The sequence below is a fragment of the Glandiceps talaboti genome, chromosome 8 (assembly GCF_964340395.1).
Source record: "Glandiceps talaboti chromosome 8, keGlaTala1.1, whole genome shotgun sequence".
NCBI lineage: Eukaryota > Metazoa > Hemichordata > Enteropneusta > Spengelidae > Glandiceps > Glandiceps talaboti.
Window position 1 is genome coordinate 16498642 of NC_135556.1, and position 18523 is coordinate 16517164.

The window sequence follows — 18523 nt, forward strand, 5'->3', positions numbered from 1 at the left end:
TGTGTGTGTGTGTGTGTGTGTGTGTGTGTCTAGGTTTCATCATAGACCCTCTCCAGGGTTTCACCCTACCACTTCTAATCCATACTGCGTCTTTGTCTTATCAGCGAGTTCAATCACATTGGTAATCAAACTAAAAGACATGACTCATTACTTCAACTATCTGATGACTCCATCGTGTTCAACCGAGCATGACTAGAAAAGGGTTATCAGCCATTCAATTCAAAGTCTGACTTTCCTTATAAGCTGTATTGCCAATATTCTATCTGAGCTTATATACCATCAGAATATTGAAAAATTACTAATTTAGCTCACAGGAAAAAGATGAAACCACTCACTCTAAAATCTTTTTGCATTATTTCTCTTGGAAAGAGAGCTGAATAGTATGTGTAGTGACATGTACACTAGACACAGGTTTGTCTGCAAACTATGGAACAATGATGAGGTTATAGGGAAAGAAGGAACCTCTCCATCAACCTTAGGTTCTTTATTCTGTATCAATTGGCTGAACAGCTTACATATTCCTCATTCTTGGGGGTGGGGGTGTTGTTATTTCTGAATAGATGAATTTACACCAGTCAATGATATATTCATGAATTAATTTCAAAAATAAGGTTCATCATGATATATATAAAGGACATCACTAAAACTACACAAGAGAATGGTGGGTTTTGTTTCAAGATATTTTATTTCAATATTTCACAAGGTGTCATTGAACTGTAAGTATCGCATTACTATTTCAGTCATGATTATTTGCCCCTGTACACATGTATGGCAAAGTATTACTTCATTATCCATACAAGCTGGCTTGTCTTATCAATTCCATCACTTACTATATTTATGGTTGACGTTCAAAATGAAATAACATTTACTTGTATAATTACAGAAAGATATTTAGTATTCTGAGGATCTATCACTACTTTAACATAGTCTGAGTAGAGAAAACCCACTAAGTGAGTTCTAATTTAAAGTGGCCATAAGGATGACAAATAGCTATTTACTTTGGATTTCTAATTGACGAACAAACGAACTCAACTGTTTTTTCTTCTTGAAAAAAAAATGTGTTACAAAATATACAACATCAAGTTGATAACTTATTAAATTGCAACTATTAAAAAAAAGTGTAAAATAGTTAGTTATTGTATGTACAATAACTAACTTTTTACTAATTTTATAGCTTTCAGTCACAAACACAGAATTGGTCTATGTTGTTTCACATTATTTTTCGAATGTCAAAAAAAATATAATACAATACAATACAGTTGTTTGATCAATACAAAATCCAAATTAATACCCATTTGACATCTATGTGGCCACTTTTAATGATGATGACCATCATGAATAAACCCAAATGAATACATTCTGAGTTTTTTTACAGTCAATTTTTTTTTACTTATTTTCTATTCTAATACTACTTTGACGCTAATATCATGAAACTCTTACATAAATATGATGTATAAATACAAACATTAGACTTCTGAATGTGTGTCACAGCAGACAAGTAACCCTGTACTAAGAGACACTAAAGACCATTATCTTATACCCAGTATCGATTCCAATGCAATTCAATGGAGAGCACGCACACCGAACCCGGGCAATAATTTTCCATATCACGCCCCGGCATACTTTGTCCAAATATGGCAAGTGGCACACTCATCGATATCCATTCTCTCAGTGATTTGGCTTTGTTAATTTCTTCACATTTTTACATTTTTGCAAATAAAATAATATTTTAGTACCAATTTATGTGATTATGTGATTCAAATGATGTTTTCGTACCACTACATGGGGTATATGATAAAACCTGTACAGCCTGGATATGGGTTTTCCAAACCTTGGTAGTACGGCTTACGTTCCCTCCTAGAATCAGGCCCTTCCGCCATACAACCTTGGTCCACGAAACCCATATCAGGGCTATATAGATTAATATTAATGAAATACTGTTGACCTTGTATCCTAACATTGCAAGTGACATATCCACTACAGAATGTCAAAGGTGTCATTCCAATGTGACTATATTTCACTATCAAATTTTCTTCATGGAACTACTGACAATATATTTTCCAGTGAAAATTTTCATATGTCACATTGTGTTACAACAAAAAGGTTGATGTCAGTAGCATTTGAAAATCAAACATGACAGCAAACTGTCCAGTATATTCAGCCTTCTGAGATCCATAGATGTCATTTCTTTCTACACAATATGGTAGACCAACTGGATAACAAGCCATTCATTAACCTATTCTGATGTTGTTACTTTCCTATTGGTTACTGTGAACTCATATTCTTTCAGCTACTGTAAACTTGTACTTCTATTTACTACTGCATTTCTGTTGTCATGACAGTTTGGCTTTAAGTAGGTCGAACTGAAAAAAAATCAACATGTACAGATTATTATAATTCGGTAAAGAATGGCTTAAAAAAACTATATGTTTGACTTATAGTGTACTTAGAAATGGATAATAGTGCGAGATAATTGGTTTTCAAATCTTACAACAGTTCATTGCTTTCATATCAAGTGTACATTGTATAACACTGTTTCAATTGCTTTAATTTATAGGCCTAGCAAGTAACTTTTTCAATCTGTAAACAATGTTTCAGCTAAAGAGCTGACTGCATCTCGCTGACTGAGAATGGAAGTGTCACAACTTGGATTAAATTTAGTTGTCATTAAGATACTACATGTAGTAGTCTTTTTTGTACAACATGTACTTCTATGTACAGGAAAGTCTAGGGAATGTTATTGTATTGAAATGACTGCTAAGATCTATCAATGCAGAAGAAGTATTATGCAATTCAGACTGTCTTAATTATAATTTGAAAAGCACTTATAATACTTAAATTAAATGCACTAAATTGGCTTTGTAATACAAAGACATAGGGAAGACCTACATATCTACCTACATTGCATAACTATGGTAAATAATTTTCAAATTGCAATTAAGGCAATAAGACCTTTCGTCTCACGACAGATCTCACGAGATCCCGTGTGAGACATTGCATTCACAGCAACCACATGTGAGGGTGGTCAAGCTGAAAGTGTCAAATGCTTAGCAACACCATTGTTCTCAACATCATCGCACATGGCCACACTGAAAGTTTGACCATGATCACATGTTTGACAACCGTTGTTGCTAGGCATATTTGCATAACTCTCAAGATCTGCAATGAGACGTAAAATCCCTTATTCGTATTGCATAATAGCTACATATTCTCACCTCTGTTTGTTTTTTCTGCTCTTCTTCTCTGATTCTTTCTAAAGCTTCTTGGAAACGTTGCTGAATAAGAAAGATATAGCTGATTAAAAATAGCTTTCTCTTAAGTAAAAAGTCTTTATATTTTCCCCCAATATTTCTACCACTGGTATACGTTGCTTGGGCTTAAATCAAGAAATATCAAACTCTTTTCAAGAAAATTCAATTCATTTGATGATCAATAGGTGAATGAGTTTATTTTATTATAATATCAAACGATTATTCAATATCTAGATATGAAAATATCAATTTTTCCAAGAATGATTAATATTCTTTTGTGGATCATTTTTGTGGACAGCATGAACATAAGAGCAAGTGTCACAGATGACATATTCATATTTTCAGTAAACTTAATATTTTAACAACATCGCATGTCCTAGTTTGACTGAAAGGTCAATAGACTGTCTCAAGGATATTGGATTCAGACCACACAGGATTCCAAGCATACTCGAATACATGAGACGACAGTCTGCATTTCATAAATATCTAGGATTCATAGTGATCATTCATCAATGTTTTGAGAATACTTTTAGGGCATGATCACGCCTAGAAAAGCTATATATGGATTGCATTAATTATTTGGCCATTGGCCATGCGTTATGTAAATTTAGACTTTAAGGACGTCACAATAAAGTACACTTGGGACAGGCACTTCAGTTCAATTCTTGGTAAGAGGACTTGGCTTCGCGGGAAGTCAATGAACGAGGCACTATGCTGGGTGTTTGCCTTGTTTTCCAGTGTAAATCTTTAAACACAAACTGTGTATAGTCTGAGCTAATTCCCTTTAAAGTTCAAGTGTGATCCAGGTACGTACATACAGAAGTTGAGTCGGATATGAGATATGAGATATGAGAGTGTTATTACTTGGTCTGTCAGCTGTGTGCGAAGATCAGAAAGTAATACAAGTACTTACCTTGAGAGCTGGGTTTTCTACATTAGCAATAGCTTCTTCCTGTGTTCTCTGTCTGTCTTGTAATGCTTCTATTTCTTGTTCTAGTTCATCTAGCTTTGTAACTAATTCTAATGGTGAAAATACAAACGGAAATGTCTGAGTTGGAGTTTATTGCTTTGCTAACATAATGCTAAATGTTGACAAATTATCATATTTCAGTATTATTTTAGTGTATTAATTTAACTCAATCACTATTTCAACTCTGATAGATTGGGATGTTTATCTGAAGGCTAACAGCTGACGAAACAAGAAGGTATATTTCAGTATTGTATTAATTTAGTATAAATCTAGAAGCTCTAGAAGCTACTTCTTGCACGGGCGAGTTGGAATTTTGTTTCTCCAGGGTCTTGCTTGGGAGGTCTTGTAGGCAGAGCCCCCAGCAGCAAGAGTCTGGGTTACCAAGACTACATAATATTATGATATTTCAGCATTATCTTAGTTGACATAGAGGAACATTGTTCATTTAACTTTGCTTTGTTGTTTGCTTTGATCTGTGTCTTTGCTTAACACAGAATACAAAATTACATGTTATATATAATCAGACATCATTTTAGCTTTACGTTGTTATTAAATTACTTTGATGTGCGTCTTTACTTAACACAGAATGCAAAATTACATGTTATCAGATATCATTTTAGCTTTACCTTGTTATTAAATTACTTTGATGTGCGTCTTTACTTAACACAGACTGCAGAATTACATGTTACTTATATTCAAGTATTGTCTTAACTTACACATGAAGTAGTGTATGAAGTAGTGTATGAATTGTTCATCATTTTTACTGTACTTTTGATTGCCTTGCAGTATATCTCCACTTAATACAGTCTGCAAACTTACATGTACATGTTATATTTACATATTGTTTATTTCAACTTTACCTTGTTGATTACTTTGCTGTGTGTCTTCACTTAATGCTGACTGTTGACTCAACACATCCCTGTCATCAATCATCTGTTGACTGGTACTACCACCATCTTCATTATCATCAAAGTCCATAATGTTCACATCTTCATCTTCATTCTCAGAGCTACTGATGTCCTGAAAGATCTCTCGTAGTTCATCATGTTCAGCTAGAGGTACACAGTAGATAGATATTGTTTTATTATAGTGACACAGTTTCACATACAAAAGTATACACGTACATAAAGTACTCAAAGAGAAAATTCTTTGTAATATACAAGTAGTAATTATGTGAAACCCCAGCCAGGTAATTGGCTTATGAGTCACTGTACCAAAAGTATCTCCACGTGTGGTATTCGAGAAAAAAAAAAAAAAAAAAAAAAAAATATATATATATCGCTATTATCGCTTTTCCCCTCAATTAAACGTCAGTGTTGTTGGTGTTGATGGTGACGTTTATAGTATAGACATAGTCATCAAAACATTTATACACTGATAAACTGATAAACTCACACAATTTCAAAAAGTTCAATGAACTTGCGTGTTTCATTTCTTATACTTTCAAAATGAGAAACTAATTTTCGCACAGTGCTTCCACTACCTTTTTTGAAGTGTATATTTATGTTGCATACAAAAAACTGGGCCTGTAGCCGTCTTTACAAATAAACTTACTTACTAATTGGATGAACGTATGTTTTATCTCAACAATGTCAAAGAGACCACATCACGACTGTTCTTTGTTGCATGGGTTGAACAAACCATAAGGTATTTTGTATGACACTTGTTGTAATGATTACCACAGTTATAGACATTGTGATTTTCAAACACGTACACTAGAAAGCAGGGGAGTCATCACGAGTAACTTAGTAGGTAGTTCTGTCATACAATGATTTCAGAGAGTTACAGATTAATTCATGCTGCTTTTCACCTAAAAGAAGTCTTCATAGAAACCCCCACCCCACCCCCACCCCTTCACTAAATACTTTATTTCTGTGTGACTACTAGATGAAAGTTTTTTTCATTAAATTTTAACCACGAAGGAATGGAGCCCACAAAAAGCCACATCATCTACTCAAGGACACATTGTAGTAGCATAATACCCAATGATATACTTGATAATGTAGAAAAGAGGTAACGAAAACACTATTTCTCTGTACATCACGATCCTCACCACACCTCATTCCAACAGTCTACACAAAGTGTAGATAAAGAGAGATAAACACAGTACCTCAAAAGATTGTCAGCATTTCCCTTCCTTTGACTGCACTTACCTAGACTTTGAGGTCCTGATAGATTTGCTGGTGACATAGTGTTTGAATCTATGTCTAATAAACCTCCTGGTTTACTATCATCTTTGCTATCTTCATCAGCCAATACTTCCCATCCTATATGTAAGGTTAAGGTCCTAAACACATAAACCAGCCTTCCTTAGCTTTACTGTAATGTACCCATATGACAATGTCCTAAACTACTGTCCTCCTTATTGCAGTGCTAACATTCATGACATCAGCAGAAATAACATTCTCTTGCTTCAATGTATCCGCATCAAATCTAGACAAAATTTCACTCTTCTGTCAATCCATGACATTTTCCATCAACCAGTTTAATGCACAAAAGTTCATTTCTTAAATTTTCTTGTCACATAATGCTCTATTTTCAAGGGTTTTCATTATTTTTTGTTTTGTTTTATTTCCTTGTTTTGTTGTTGTTTTTTTAACTTTTTGCTGAAAAGAAGTTTCAATTGCATTGACAGTCCTTGAAAGTACTGGTAAAGATAATTACCCGACCGACCCAATTTTTACCTACGACATCAAAATAAAATAATATTTTTATTTTTGCCCGCCTTTAGTATTTTGCAGAACAGTGCCCTCTCTGTCAAGAATAAGTACGTGTCTGGACTGTTGATGTCATCTACAGTCTTGGCGGTAACAATGACACTTATTCACATACAGAGCATTTCTTTCATGACAGAAGTTATTCAAGTACATGGGCTGAGAACATGCCATTGTGTAAATAAGCTGGGAAAGGGCTTGCTACCAAGAATCCAATAAAAAGAAGATAGAGAGGAAGAAAAGGAGAGGCAGAGAAACATGAAGAAGATTATTTATTTTTTTTACTTTTTTTCTTTAAATTGACCGACTGAAATATAGTTGCCATGAAAAAATAATGAGAAACATAAAAAAAATAGGGTCACCCCTGAGATATCCTTGAAGAAAATGCTTCAGGGCAAAATGAAGTCCTCAAGAGTTTTCTAAAATTTGGAATGATTACCATATTGAAGTTCTTGTGTTCAGTTTGAGGTTCACAGTCCTGCTATGATTCAAAGAGGTTTGATTGTGATACAGGGATATCATATTATTACAAGTACATGTATTCTAAATCTTAACTTAAAAGGATACGCACAACATGAGCATCAGTGTCCACTCTAAACAGTCTTTTTACTTCTTTCTCTGTGTCTGGTGATTCTATGTACTGTAAATAACAAGAACAAACCATAGTATAATGTTAAACTAATATGCCTGTGTTGACTAATAGTGATACCTGTCATACAATATCAGTAACATAAACAAAAGAAATGACAGATACCACACGTTGATGGCAGTCACTAAGAACAGTCACAATGACTCTATTGTCACAGTGGAATTTCAGAACACTTGTACTACTTTATTACTTTGTATAATATGAGAAAATATTGACATGAAACATTGCAGTGAGCTGCCAAGTGTCAGGAAGGACCACCAAGTGTCACTTGTGATGTTTCAGCCAGTAAACACAATGGAAGGGTGATTCAATAACATACAAGAATTGTGTATGGAAACTCCTCTCTTCTTCTACCCCTTTGATGTGTTTCATCTTTTGCTCAGCAATTACTTTAAGGCTGATGGCCTAAAGTATGAACAATATACTAAATAATAAATCACTTTATGAAACAATTAAATTGTTTACTGAAAGTAGTCAAACTATATAATTTATTCTCCTGCTGTCTGATTTCATCATTATGTGAATGATCTCAACCCATGCCTTCATTAAGAACTCATTGAACACTGAAAATATATATTTGATGTAATGAAGTCGACACAATATATTGATGAACATATGACAAACTATGAAGGGAGAACAGAGCATTTATTGGTACATGGTATGGTACTGTTCCATCTGTGTGTGCAAAAACTGTGTTAAAAGGCCCACTTTGAAGGTGTGAAAAACAGTTGTTTGAGAAAGCTATAGAAAAGATTGGCCAGGAACAGAAGAATAATCCTATGTAATCCTCATGGCTCCACTGGTAAGGTAACACTACTGTGAGAACCTGAGATTGAAACCTTGGCCTTTAACATCACACACTTCTGATGCATGATCTAAATAATATATCCTATTTTGATTGAATTCATTTGTCAAGAAAATATGGTATGTCATTGTTCGCATGTCACTTCCAAGCTTGACATCTTGAAGTGCTTTGTGACTATAATTCACTGCTATAAAAGACTTGCCTGTCTTCATGTTACAAGATTTGACTGCATGTCAGATAAGTACATATCTGGGTGACTAACATAATAGTTCATGCAATCAATACTGCTCTAGAATTGATTTCTGACTATGCTAGTATAGGGCTAGGTACTTATAGTGCTAACACTGGGCTTACAGGGCCTACTGGAATGGTTAATACCTGCACTAGCTCTACATCTGTATGTTACACCACGCTACATGTAGTTCTATGCTAACACTAGGCTGACAATATCATGTCTAATCAGTATGTGTGAGGAACTGGAAAAGCTAATGCCTGCACCAGTCAAATGTCCACATGATGTGAACACCAGGCTGGCACTTGCTCAAAACTCAGAAAGGGATTCTTGAACTCTACTTTGTGTAGAAACATAAACCACAATATTATGACATACATGTACAGGTGAACCACAAGTTATATTGTAAGAGCAGCATCTGACAGGCCTTAATCTAAAGGTGCTTAATCTATAGGTGAACAGGCAATGGCGGTCACAATTGTCTCTACCTTGTTTTACTGACTTCATGTACAATATTGAAAGTGTAGGCACATGTATATTGAACACTGTATACATCTGGATTGAATGGTCATATTTAATTTATTTCATTAAAAGTTTTTGTTATCAGGAGAATTCACATACATGTACTATAATTACTCATGATAGGCAAATTGTTAGTGTTACAGCGTGTAACAATATCACTAGCAAGTCAGAATGCAATTGGTAATATGAATAAATTACCTGGACACATCTAAATTTACTGTGTATACCAGTAACTATAGGAAACTGTAAACCTGAAAATTTTCCCTAAAAACTTTAATATTTCTACTTTAAAATTTCACTGAAAACAAAAATGCAAAAATATGTAGTGACTAAAGGCCTTCTTGTACATAAACACAATGTACTAGTCTGGTAATTAGTGAAAATTAGTCTTTGAGAAATAGCTCAAGAATGTAATATCACCAAAGTTTCTACTGGTGACATTGCAATGGTTCTGTGTAATTCATTAAATGTCGTAACATTGACACTTCGACAGCTCATATAGAAATGTAATTATAAACAGTACTAATACAATGTATGCACACACATTATTGCTTGAAAAAACATCAGTTTTTGAAATTGAAATCTCAAATGTGGCAAGCTTGAACACCAAATAATGCTGGAAAAATCAGATCTGGTTACTGTCAATGACAATCCTGTTTGGCTTGTTCGGCTGAGTAATATTTCTGAGGAATGTGTCAAAAACTACAAATGTTACTTTATCTTGTACCACAGAAAAAACTATGACTGTCTTTATGTTAAATGGTTGGTTCTGTCTGTAGGTCTCTTACAAAGTGTCTTACACATTACATACAGTAACGTGAATATGTGAATCCCTTAGTTGCCATTGGGTGCCGTAGGGAATCTAGAGCAAGGGAGGGGGGGGGGGGGGGGGGTGATTCATTTTGTCCACTGTATTGTACATGTGAGAATGAATGTTCATGGATTCTGGGTTCATGCTTAGTAATGAAAATTTCTACTCTGAGTCAAAATATTTCTTGGAAGTGAATCCCAAATTTTCGCTGACGTCTTGTCAGCATCATCAGAGGTCACTCAGGTGTACTTCTCATTTCACGTGTCTCTTCCGAGACATGTGACAATAGCCCATTGTAGTACACCCCTGATGATACTGACGAGATGATTCACTTCCTGTGAGTATAAATTTTCATTACTATGTATTGTAAATTTATTGTATTCATCCTTTGTGTTATATTTTCTGTTTCTGACAGTTATTGAAACTATAGAAAAGAGAAAAAAGCATAAACATAGTTATGCAAAATACGGTAAACACAACAAATTGAATCCTCTCAGATGTTGAATTTTAGTCAGCTTGCCAAACTGCTGCGATAACATGTAAAATTCCTCTAAAATGTTCTCACAGAAATCATGCATAACTTTACATCTTCTCTTGAAAATACAAAATTAATGTATTCAAATGTAAACATGTTACTGCTTAAAATTCGGGAGGGGGGGGGGGGGGTTGCAACTCATCCTCCTTCATTCAACATACAACCTGACGCAGTGATTCTTAGTATCAGCTACAAATATTTTCACTGGCCCATCATCCTCTATCACAACTATACCCCTGGGGTTGTTGAGTTTATGGGCCTTCTCATCTATGCGACAGACATATTTGCCATTCTGATCAAACTTCTGAACTCTGCTGTCATCAGTGACATACATGTGCCCACTTTGGCCAAAGCTGATACCTTTGGGATAATGCAATGCTGTACCGGTACCAGAACCTAATTCGTGCTTGAAGTTGCCATATGCATCATAGACTTGAACGTTATGGCCAGACCTATCTGCCACAAACAGGAAACCTTGAAAATTGAAGGTAATGAAATATGGAGATGACCACTTCCCTTTACAAGGATAAATATTAAGAAGCATGCCCTCTTGTGTGAATCTTTTAATCTCAAAACTGACTCTAGTAGCATCAACAACATACACGGTACTATCTAAAGGACTTATGGCTATCCCCAAGGGCTTGGACAGCTTGCCATCCCCAAACCATCTAAGCAGCTTCCCGGTTTCATTTATCACTGCTACTTGATGACGAGAATCATCCAACACAAAATATACATTGTCTGCTGACACTGCAATGTCACGGGGTTTGACCGTTCGATCTAGCTTAAATTCATTTTTGACATTTCCATGTTTGTCAAGAATTTGAAGCCGATCATTACCAGTGTCAGCTACAATGATATCCCTGTGTTTATTGACTGCTAGCCCGGTGGGTTCTTTGAATTGACCCACCTGACTACCCTTCTTCACTCCTATGGTTTTCACTAACCCACTGATGACAGAGAATTCAAAAGGTGACCCAGGTATGTGTTGATCATCAAATGTCAATGTTACTCTGTGTTGGCCATCCATATCACTAGTCACAGTAACAATCTGACTGCCATCTGTAAGAACTTCTGTCGGCAGGGTGACCACTGACCCACTTGGTTTTCTCAACTCTGCTTTCACGTCTTGAATAGTGATTTGTCTTCCTTCAGTATCTTTCATCTTAACTATCAAGTTCAGAGATTCACCTTTAAGGAGTTTATGTGGTATATTCTCAATGCTGCATCTGTTGAGATCAACATCGCTATCAAATACCTGAGACTTCACAGTTTGTTTTTCAAAAAATGCGGTCTGCTCTGTGGGGTGTCTTTTTGTTTTAGGTGGTAGTGGGGGTACTTTTTGACGGATTATAGCTGGTTCCACTCTGCTAGTATGCTTTGGCTGCCCTTCTTGTTCCTTTGAAAGTCCTGGCTGAGTGTCAAGTGGATCGTTGTTAACAGCTGGGATTCCTGGCGGCAACATGACTGGGTGTTCCTTTTTCTCCTTCAGAAAACCTTGGCCTGTCTGATCTGATGACTCTGTACAAGAATCAGAAAAGAGAGGAACTTGGACACCAAGTAATGAATGTTGTGGCTGTGAATCCTCCACTTGCTGTGGGTTTGATTTCTTATCAGGTTGCAGTACCTTGCTGATGTCTTTCATTATACCTCTAATGTTCGACAAGACATGAGCCGGAGTGCAATTTTGAACCAGTTTTTCAACATTTCTGCAAGTGTTCTGTATTGTGCTGTGTTCATACTCTAATTCATCGATCACGACCTCTCTTAGTTTCTTTTCGATTTGATAACCCTTAGTCAGCTCTGCCAGAGCTCTGGCCTCATCTTCCCGTACTTTCTGGATCATTTCCTCTGTCCTGGCTTTCACATCATCTTTCTTCTTTAGGTGATTGGTTGTCAATTGCTGACATGCCTGCTTAGCTGTGACAAAAGTTTGATGGGCACACGTTTCCTTTACTTTCAATTCAGTAAGATGTCTGTTTAGTTTGTCTGTAAACCTGTCTGCTGCTTCTTGTATCTCTTGGTGGACATGTTCTGGAATGCAATGTTTTATAACAATGCACTCTAGGCAGACGAGAACTTCACAGGTGTCACAGAAATATTTAAGCTGATTACCTGGGTGAACTGTACAATTCAAAGATGGCTCACAATCTGATGATGGAGTCTTGCGCTCTTCAATGGCGAGAATCCGGTGTGATCGTGTAGATGCAATATTTTTATGTATATCAACACAGGACGAGCACAGTATTTGTTGACACTCCTGACACCAATTTGTTGAGATTTTTTGTTGACATCCTTCACACTTTGTGTTACTCTTCTTCCCCAGTATTTCACTTCTTCTCTTGAACTCCTCCACAAAATTTTTCATGAAGAAGTTGTTTGGCAGTGCTGACACAAGATCACTAGGTAGTGGGCAACAGGTTGAACATAATGGACAGATAAGTTCCTTCTTTGGGCCAGCAAGCTGAACTAAGCACTCCTCACAAAAAGTGTGTTGACAAGGCAGAAGTTTAGGTTTCTTGTACTCGTCAAAACAGATAGCACAGGACAGGAAATCTTCCGTGATACCTTCTAGTACTTGTGTTGCACTAGCCATTTTGAAAGAACATGACAAGTTCTGAATATTTCGCTAGAAAGCAAACACTCACGATGCATCACATGACAGGCTCACCTAGACTAGTATATAAATGCTGGATTCTCAATCCTCACATATACTCAAAACAATTAGAGTTGCAAAGAATTTTCAATTGTCAGTAAGTTAAGGTGTACTATGCATATCTACATGTGATGAGAGTCGAGTGCCTATTTATAATGAGGTCAAAGGTTATATCTACAGTCCAATATAGTCTGTCAATTGGTAAATGTACAAAGTAAAACAACATGGATTGATGAACTTTAACCTTTGAAGCAAATTTTGTAAGAAAAGTCCCTCCTACAAAAATGGGAATTTCAAAACAGCCTTCCAATTTTCTTTATCCGTATTTTTACATCAGTGATTCAATCTTGATAAATTCTAAATTAGCAACACACTAAATAAAAGAAACATTGTTTGTACACTGTAGTTGTTATCAACTAAACAATGGATGGTGTCTGATAACAACAGAAATTCTGTCAATTAGATGAAGATCAATAAACAATTGTTGCTTGGTTCCTAGTCAGCTGTCTAACCCTGTTTGTCACATTCCATTGTTGTCATGTACATGTTATAAATATTATATTATATTGTCTATATGCCTCCGGATGTAAATATTCTATGACAGAAGAATTGAAAGCCCAGTCAAGTCTTTTAATCATCAATTATGTGTTTAAAAAAAACATGTATTTTAATATTTACATAACAATATTAATTTTCAATATTATCAATATTCTATAAAGCTGTGAAATCTTTTCCATAAATTTATACCAGAATATTATTAAGTTCATTATTTGGCTTCAAATACAATCAAGTATTTAAATAACCATTACTCTTACGAAACATTTGTTTAGATTTAGTTGAAACCTCTTTAAATAATTTTAAATCATTGTACGTTCCCATTTTTTTTAAAATAGCGTTTTACCTTTGTTGAGACAATGTTTCTGCGCTACTTTTTTTTTTTTTTTTTTTTTTTTTTTTACTTTTTACCTTTTTCAGCCATACTTGTAATTTTTTTTCCCGTGCAATACCTTTTGATTTATTTCATTTATTTCGCCTATGAGCACTGTCGTGGATATATGGCGCTATATAAATGTTTATTATTATTTATTATATTATTATGACTAAGATATGTTAGGTTGCTTGACCTCACTGGCCTGCTTCATCTAGGAATTGACCAATGTGTGAGGGCGCCCTGTCGTGGTGTACCTTACAGACTAGTAGTAGTAACCATGGCTATATAAAATACCACAATAACGACTACTGATAGGATAATAAATTCATCGTCATACTAATTGGCATATGTCGACGGGCAAGATTTGGAGCATATGCCTGACTCATACATTTTACGTAAAATATGCTTGGTTCATGAGGTGACATAAATAGGAACCTGGTACAGTGGGTAGGATGCTATGTAACACGAATACATGTAGCTATGACTGTGGAAGTAAGTACACTGTCACAAATATAAGTATGTGTAGAGTGAATTGTATATGCTTCAAGGAATTAAGGGTCATTGTATAGGCCAGTGTCAGTATCAAAGGGAAGTGGGAGTTTACCCTCCTTGACAATATCATAGCTGTTGATGCTTACACATATTACACCCTCAAATTCACTAAAATCTGCTGCAGTCAATAGAAATAAAAGGCAAATTCTCTCGGTTCACAGACAATTGTGGTAGTCCCTTCATTGCATGTTCTATTGTACATGATCACTTGCTGTAAAAACAGCAAAATTCAAGATGCCTACCTTTTTCTTTGCAGTTTTCCTAAATCTTCGTTTTCGTACATTTTTCAGAGGTGGTGTGACTGAAACACAAGTTAATATGACTTATGATAAACTTGTACTTCAAAAACTTTTGAAAAAAGAACAGAATTTGAAGCTTTTCAGGATGGAATATTTATTATCAGAATAATACTGACAAATGTGTTACTAATGAACCTCCTTGCAAATTACTACAATGGATAAAACCATATCAATATGTAATGACCACCTAGTACGTCTGGTTATCAAACCCAATCAGCATCCAACAAATTGATTATTGTTGACGAACAGAATTCTCTGCAGACCAAAATAGCATCATGGGCGGCACAAACAGTAAACGCTATAAACATCTTTCATGTTATTTACACAAGGACATCAAACCAATGTACACAGTAACCCCAACGACAAGTAGAAAAATTAATCATCAATTTAATAGGCAACAATTACAAGAAAATATTGAAAGGCTACATAACATGTACTAGTGGTTTCAAACATGAACAATGATTTCACTTACTGCCGTGATTGTATTGAAATTTTTTCTCCAGTTTCTCTTTCTTTTTTGGATGTGCTTCATCCTCTTCTGGGATAGCCTCTTGTTCTTCTGTTGTACAAATCATCATCTAACAGAACAGATTATTACAAAAGTCATGTATGCAAATAATAATTTATTGGATAATATCCAACCATGTATGTGGTCTACAGGCACTGCAGACAGGCTCCTACTTGGTTTAATTAAACCCTAATGTCTGAATCCCAGAGACTTGGAATAGTACTTAGTATAGATAATACTATGATTTATTAGTGGAACCATAGAGATTATACAGGCTTATACTTTTCTTTGAAGTCAACATTTTCAAAGTTCAGCTTTAAAATAGACGACTGCTTCTCAGGTGTAAATTTTAATCTGTCATTGGCCTCATTTACGCAAGCTAGTTGATTGGCCATGAAATGAAAATTAAAAGAAATTGCTTCCTTCACCCCTTAATATCTATCATGTACTGAATAGATATCTCAAGTTCATATTCACGGCAAGAGACATGAACACATCAGTGAAACTGATATTTCAAAATTACGGTAATTGCAACATGAAAATACTATAAGTAACGTCAATAATCTTGTTCATTGTAGATAAGTTTGCAGTAAAACAGTAACCATGACTACTTGTTAAACACATGTATTTCAAAGTTATACATCAGTTATTGAAAAGACAAAAGATTGCATTATTTGGCCACAAGGGGCGTTATTTGGAAGTGTGGGCCAGATTTGTCCAGTACTTCGTCATACTTTTACAATCCTTTTTTCTCCACATTTCATACATGGCAAAAGTGAATGACATTGTTTGTTACCGGGGTAACCCAAACTTTCTGTACAGTAATGTATGGTGTCCTCTCAAATAGTATTTTTCAAAAATAAATGTGCAAAATGGGGAGCTGGAATATACAAGTAGCACATTCACACAATGTTTCTTGATCAAAAATTTGGGCATTCACAATTTAAAGTGTGAATTTGAATACAAAATAATCATAATCAAACGTACCTGTGCAATATCAGCTGTTTTATAGAATGTTTTCCTATCTGTTGTTTTGTGTGATTCAATGGTTGAAGGCAGATCTACCAACTAAAACAAACAGAACCAAATCAAAGATGACAACAATATTATCCACATAACACACACATACACACACACACACACACACACACACACACAGATAGACAGACAGACAGACACACATACATACATACATACATACATACATACATACATACATACATACATACACAAACACATACACACACAGACATACATACATACATACATACATACATACATACATACATACATACATACATACATACATACATACATACATACATACATACATAGAGATAGACAGACACACACACACACACACACACACACACACACAATACATACAACATACAGCAATACTACTGCTGCTACAACATTAATGATTTGGGATCTAGTAACATTTTCATGGAAAACAATTTCTGTAATTGTCAAACCATATCTTGAAATTACTTTATTACCGAGAAATTTCATCACATAACTGTGTACTCACAAGTCACATAGAGTACACATTTTGCTATTTAGTATTGGCTAAGGTAAACATATATTTGCCAATAAATTTACATTTTTAACAATATCTATCAATTTCAAAAAGTTGACCATTAAATGTTTACCTTTGCAGAAAATGCATCTCCTTCAAAACGAACTGTAAAATGTCTTCCATCAGCTGAAAATTAACAAAAAAAAGGTTCTTTTAGATTTCATTATTTCAACAACTGTTATTTCCCACTATCTAACATCTAGTAAGTCTACTCACACATTAACTTTTATATTTAAAAAATTATGTTATTATTTACCAAAGGATGGTTTGCACTAAATACAGCAACACAAAGTCAATTCTGCTTTTCTTTTACATGTAATGTCTGGTACACCACATGCAAACCAAGTTGAACATGTCCAAACAAAAAACATGGGCTTTTACACTAGGTCGCTATACATCACAACAACACAAATCGAAATCATTGGTTCTATAATTCTTGAAGTATGACTCAAACTATTCAAAATTGTCATCATATTTCCTGATTATTCATATGCTATACTTGCAAAGTATAATTTTATTCCCAACTAATATTTTTTTCAGCCTTAAATATACTTGTGACTGACATAGGGATTGTATCACTACTCATTTTCAACTCGTGGTAACAAGACCCCTTATGTTACTATTTCTTTTCTTGGCTGAATCATAGACATGCCTATGGCTGAATGATTGGAGAATAACATGGTCATCTAACCATGTATATCGTACAAAGATACATTGCATATAAACTTAAAGAGCCACTACACTTTGCATTGTGTTTGGTTGTATTGGGTTGGGAAATGATCTAGATATAAACCAAGATTTGAAGGACTTACAACCTTTATATGTTTACCCCGATAACTCACTTTAATGTATTTATAATTTCACCTGTGAACCATACACGTGATATTGTTGTTGCTCGTTTTAGGCACAGTCACATTGTTGCTAGACTTGTGTATATATCGTAACAATGACCGACAATTATATTTTTTTGGAAATATCGTATTAAAAAAACCCGGTCATTATTTTGTATTATGATCATCCTGGACTAGAATAATACCGTCCTGGAATAGAATATTACATGTAGCTCACAAGTGACTGATTTTAGGGCAATAATTCAGTACTTACGTTGTGATTCAATTGTTAGTTTATCTTTCATCACAGTTCCCGATTGTATAAGTTTTCTCAGACTGTCTGATTTGTGCTGAAAACAACAACAGAAAGATAAGTAGTACAATAGTCAATATTAATGTAAATTGTAATAATGCTTCCCTAGAGTAATAGTCTTTACTTAGCACAAATTCTCTGCCCGGGCCGAGTACAAGAACTCACCGCTGGCATCCGCAATATATATTGATTTTCAAGTTCTTGTGGATAATCTGATTTCTTTAGACCACCAGGTGCTCTTTTTGCCTTCGAAGACATCTCTGTTTCTGCAAGAAAACGAATCGATCACTGACTGTGGTGTTGTGTTGAATATAACCTTTGACCTATGAGATGATTACATTCTTAGCTACGTGGTTCGTTACTCTG

The 18523-nt window shown here is 35.0% G+C and overlaps 1 protein-coding gene across 1 annotated transcript; it reads right to left on the bottom strand.

Annotated features, from left to right (window-relative positions):
• Positions 1-1362: 1362 nt before the first annotated feature.
• LOC144439039 (transcription initiation factor TFIID subunit 7-like) lies at positions 1363-18438 on the bottom strand. Its single transcript, XM_078128283.1, has 12 exons — positions 18323-18438; positions 18119-18194; positions 17088-17140; positions 16423-16503; positions 15400-15505; positions 14871-14929; positions 7503-7575; positions 6375-6488; positions 5082-5273; positions 4165-4271; positions 3216-3275; positions 1363-2363 (listed from the first exon to the last, which is right to left on the bottom strand). The coding sequence occupies exons 1-12, from the start codon at positions 18413-18415 to the stop codon at positions 2334-2336; spliced, it is 1044 nt and encodes a 347-aa protein (XP_077984409.1). The 5' UTR covers positions 18416-18438; the 3' UTR covers positions 1363-2333.
• Between the last annotated feature and the right edge of the window lie 85 nt (positions 18439-18523).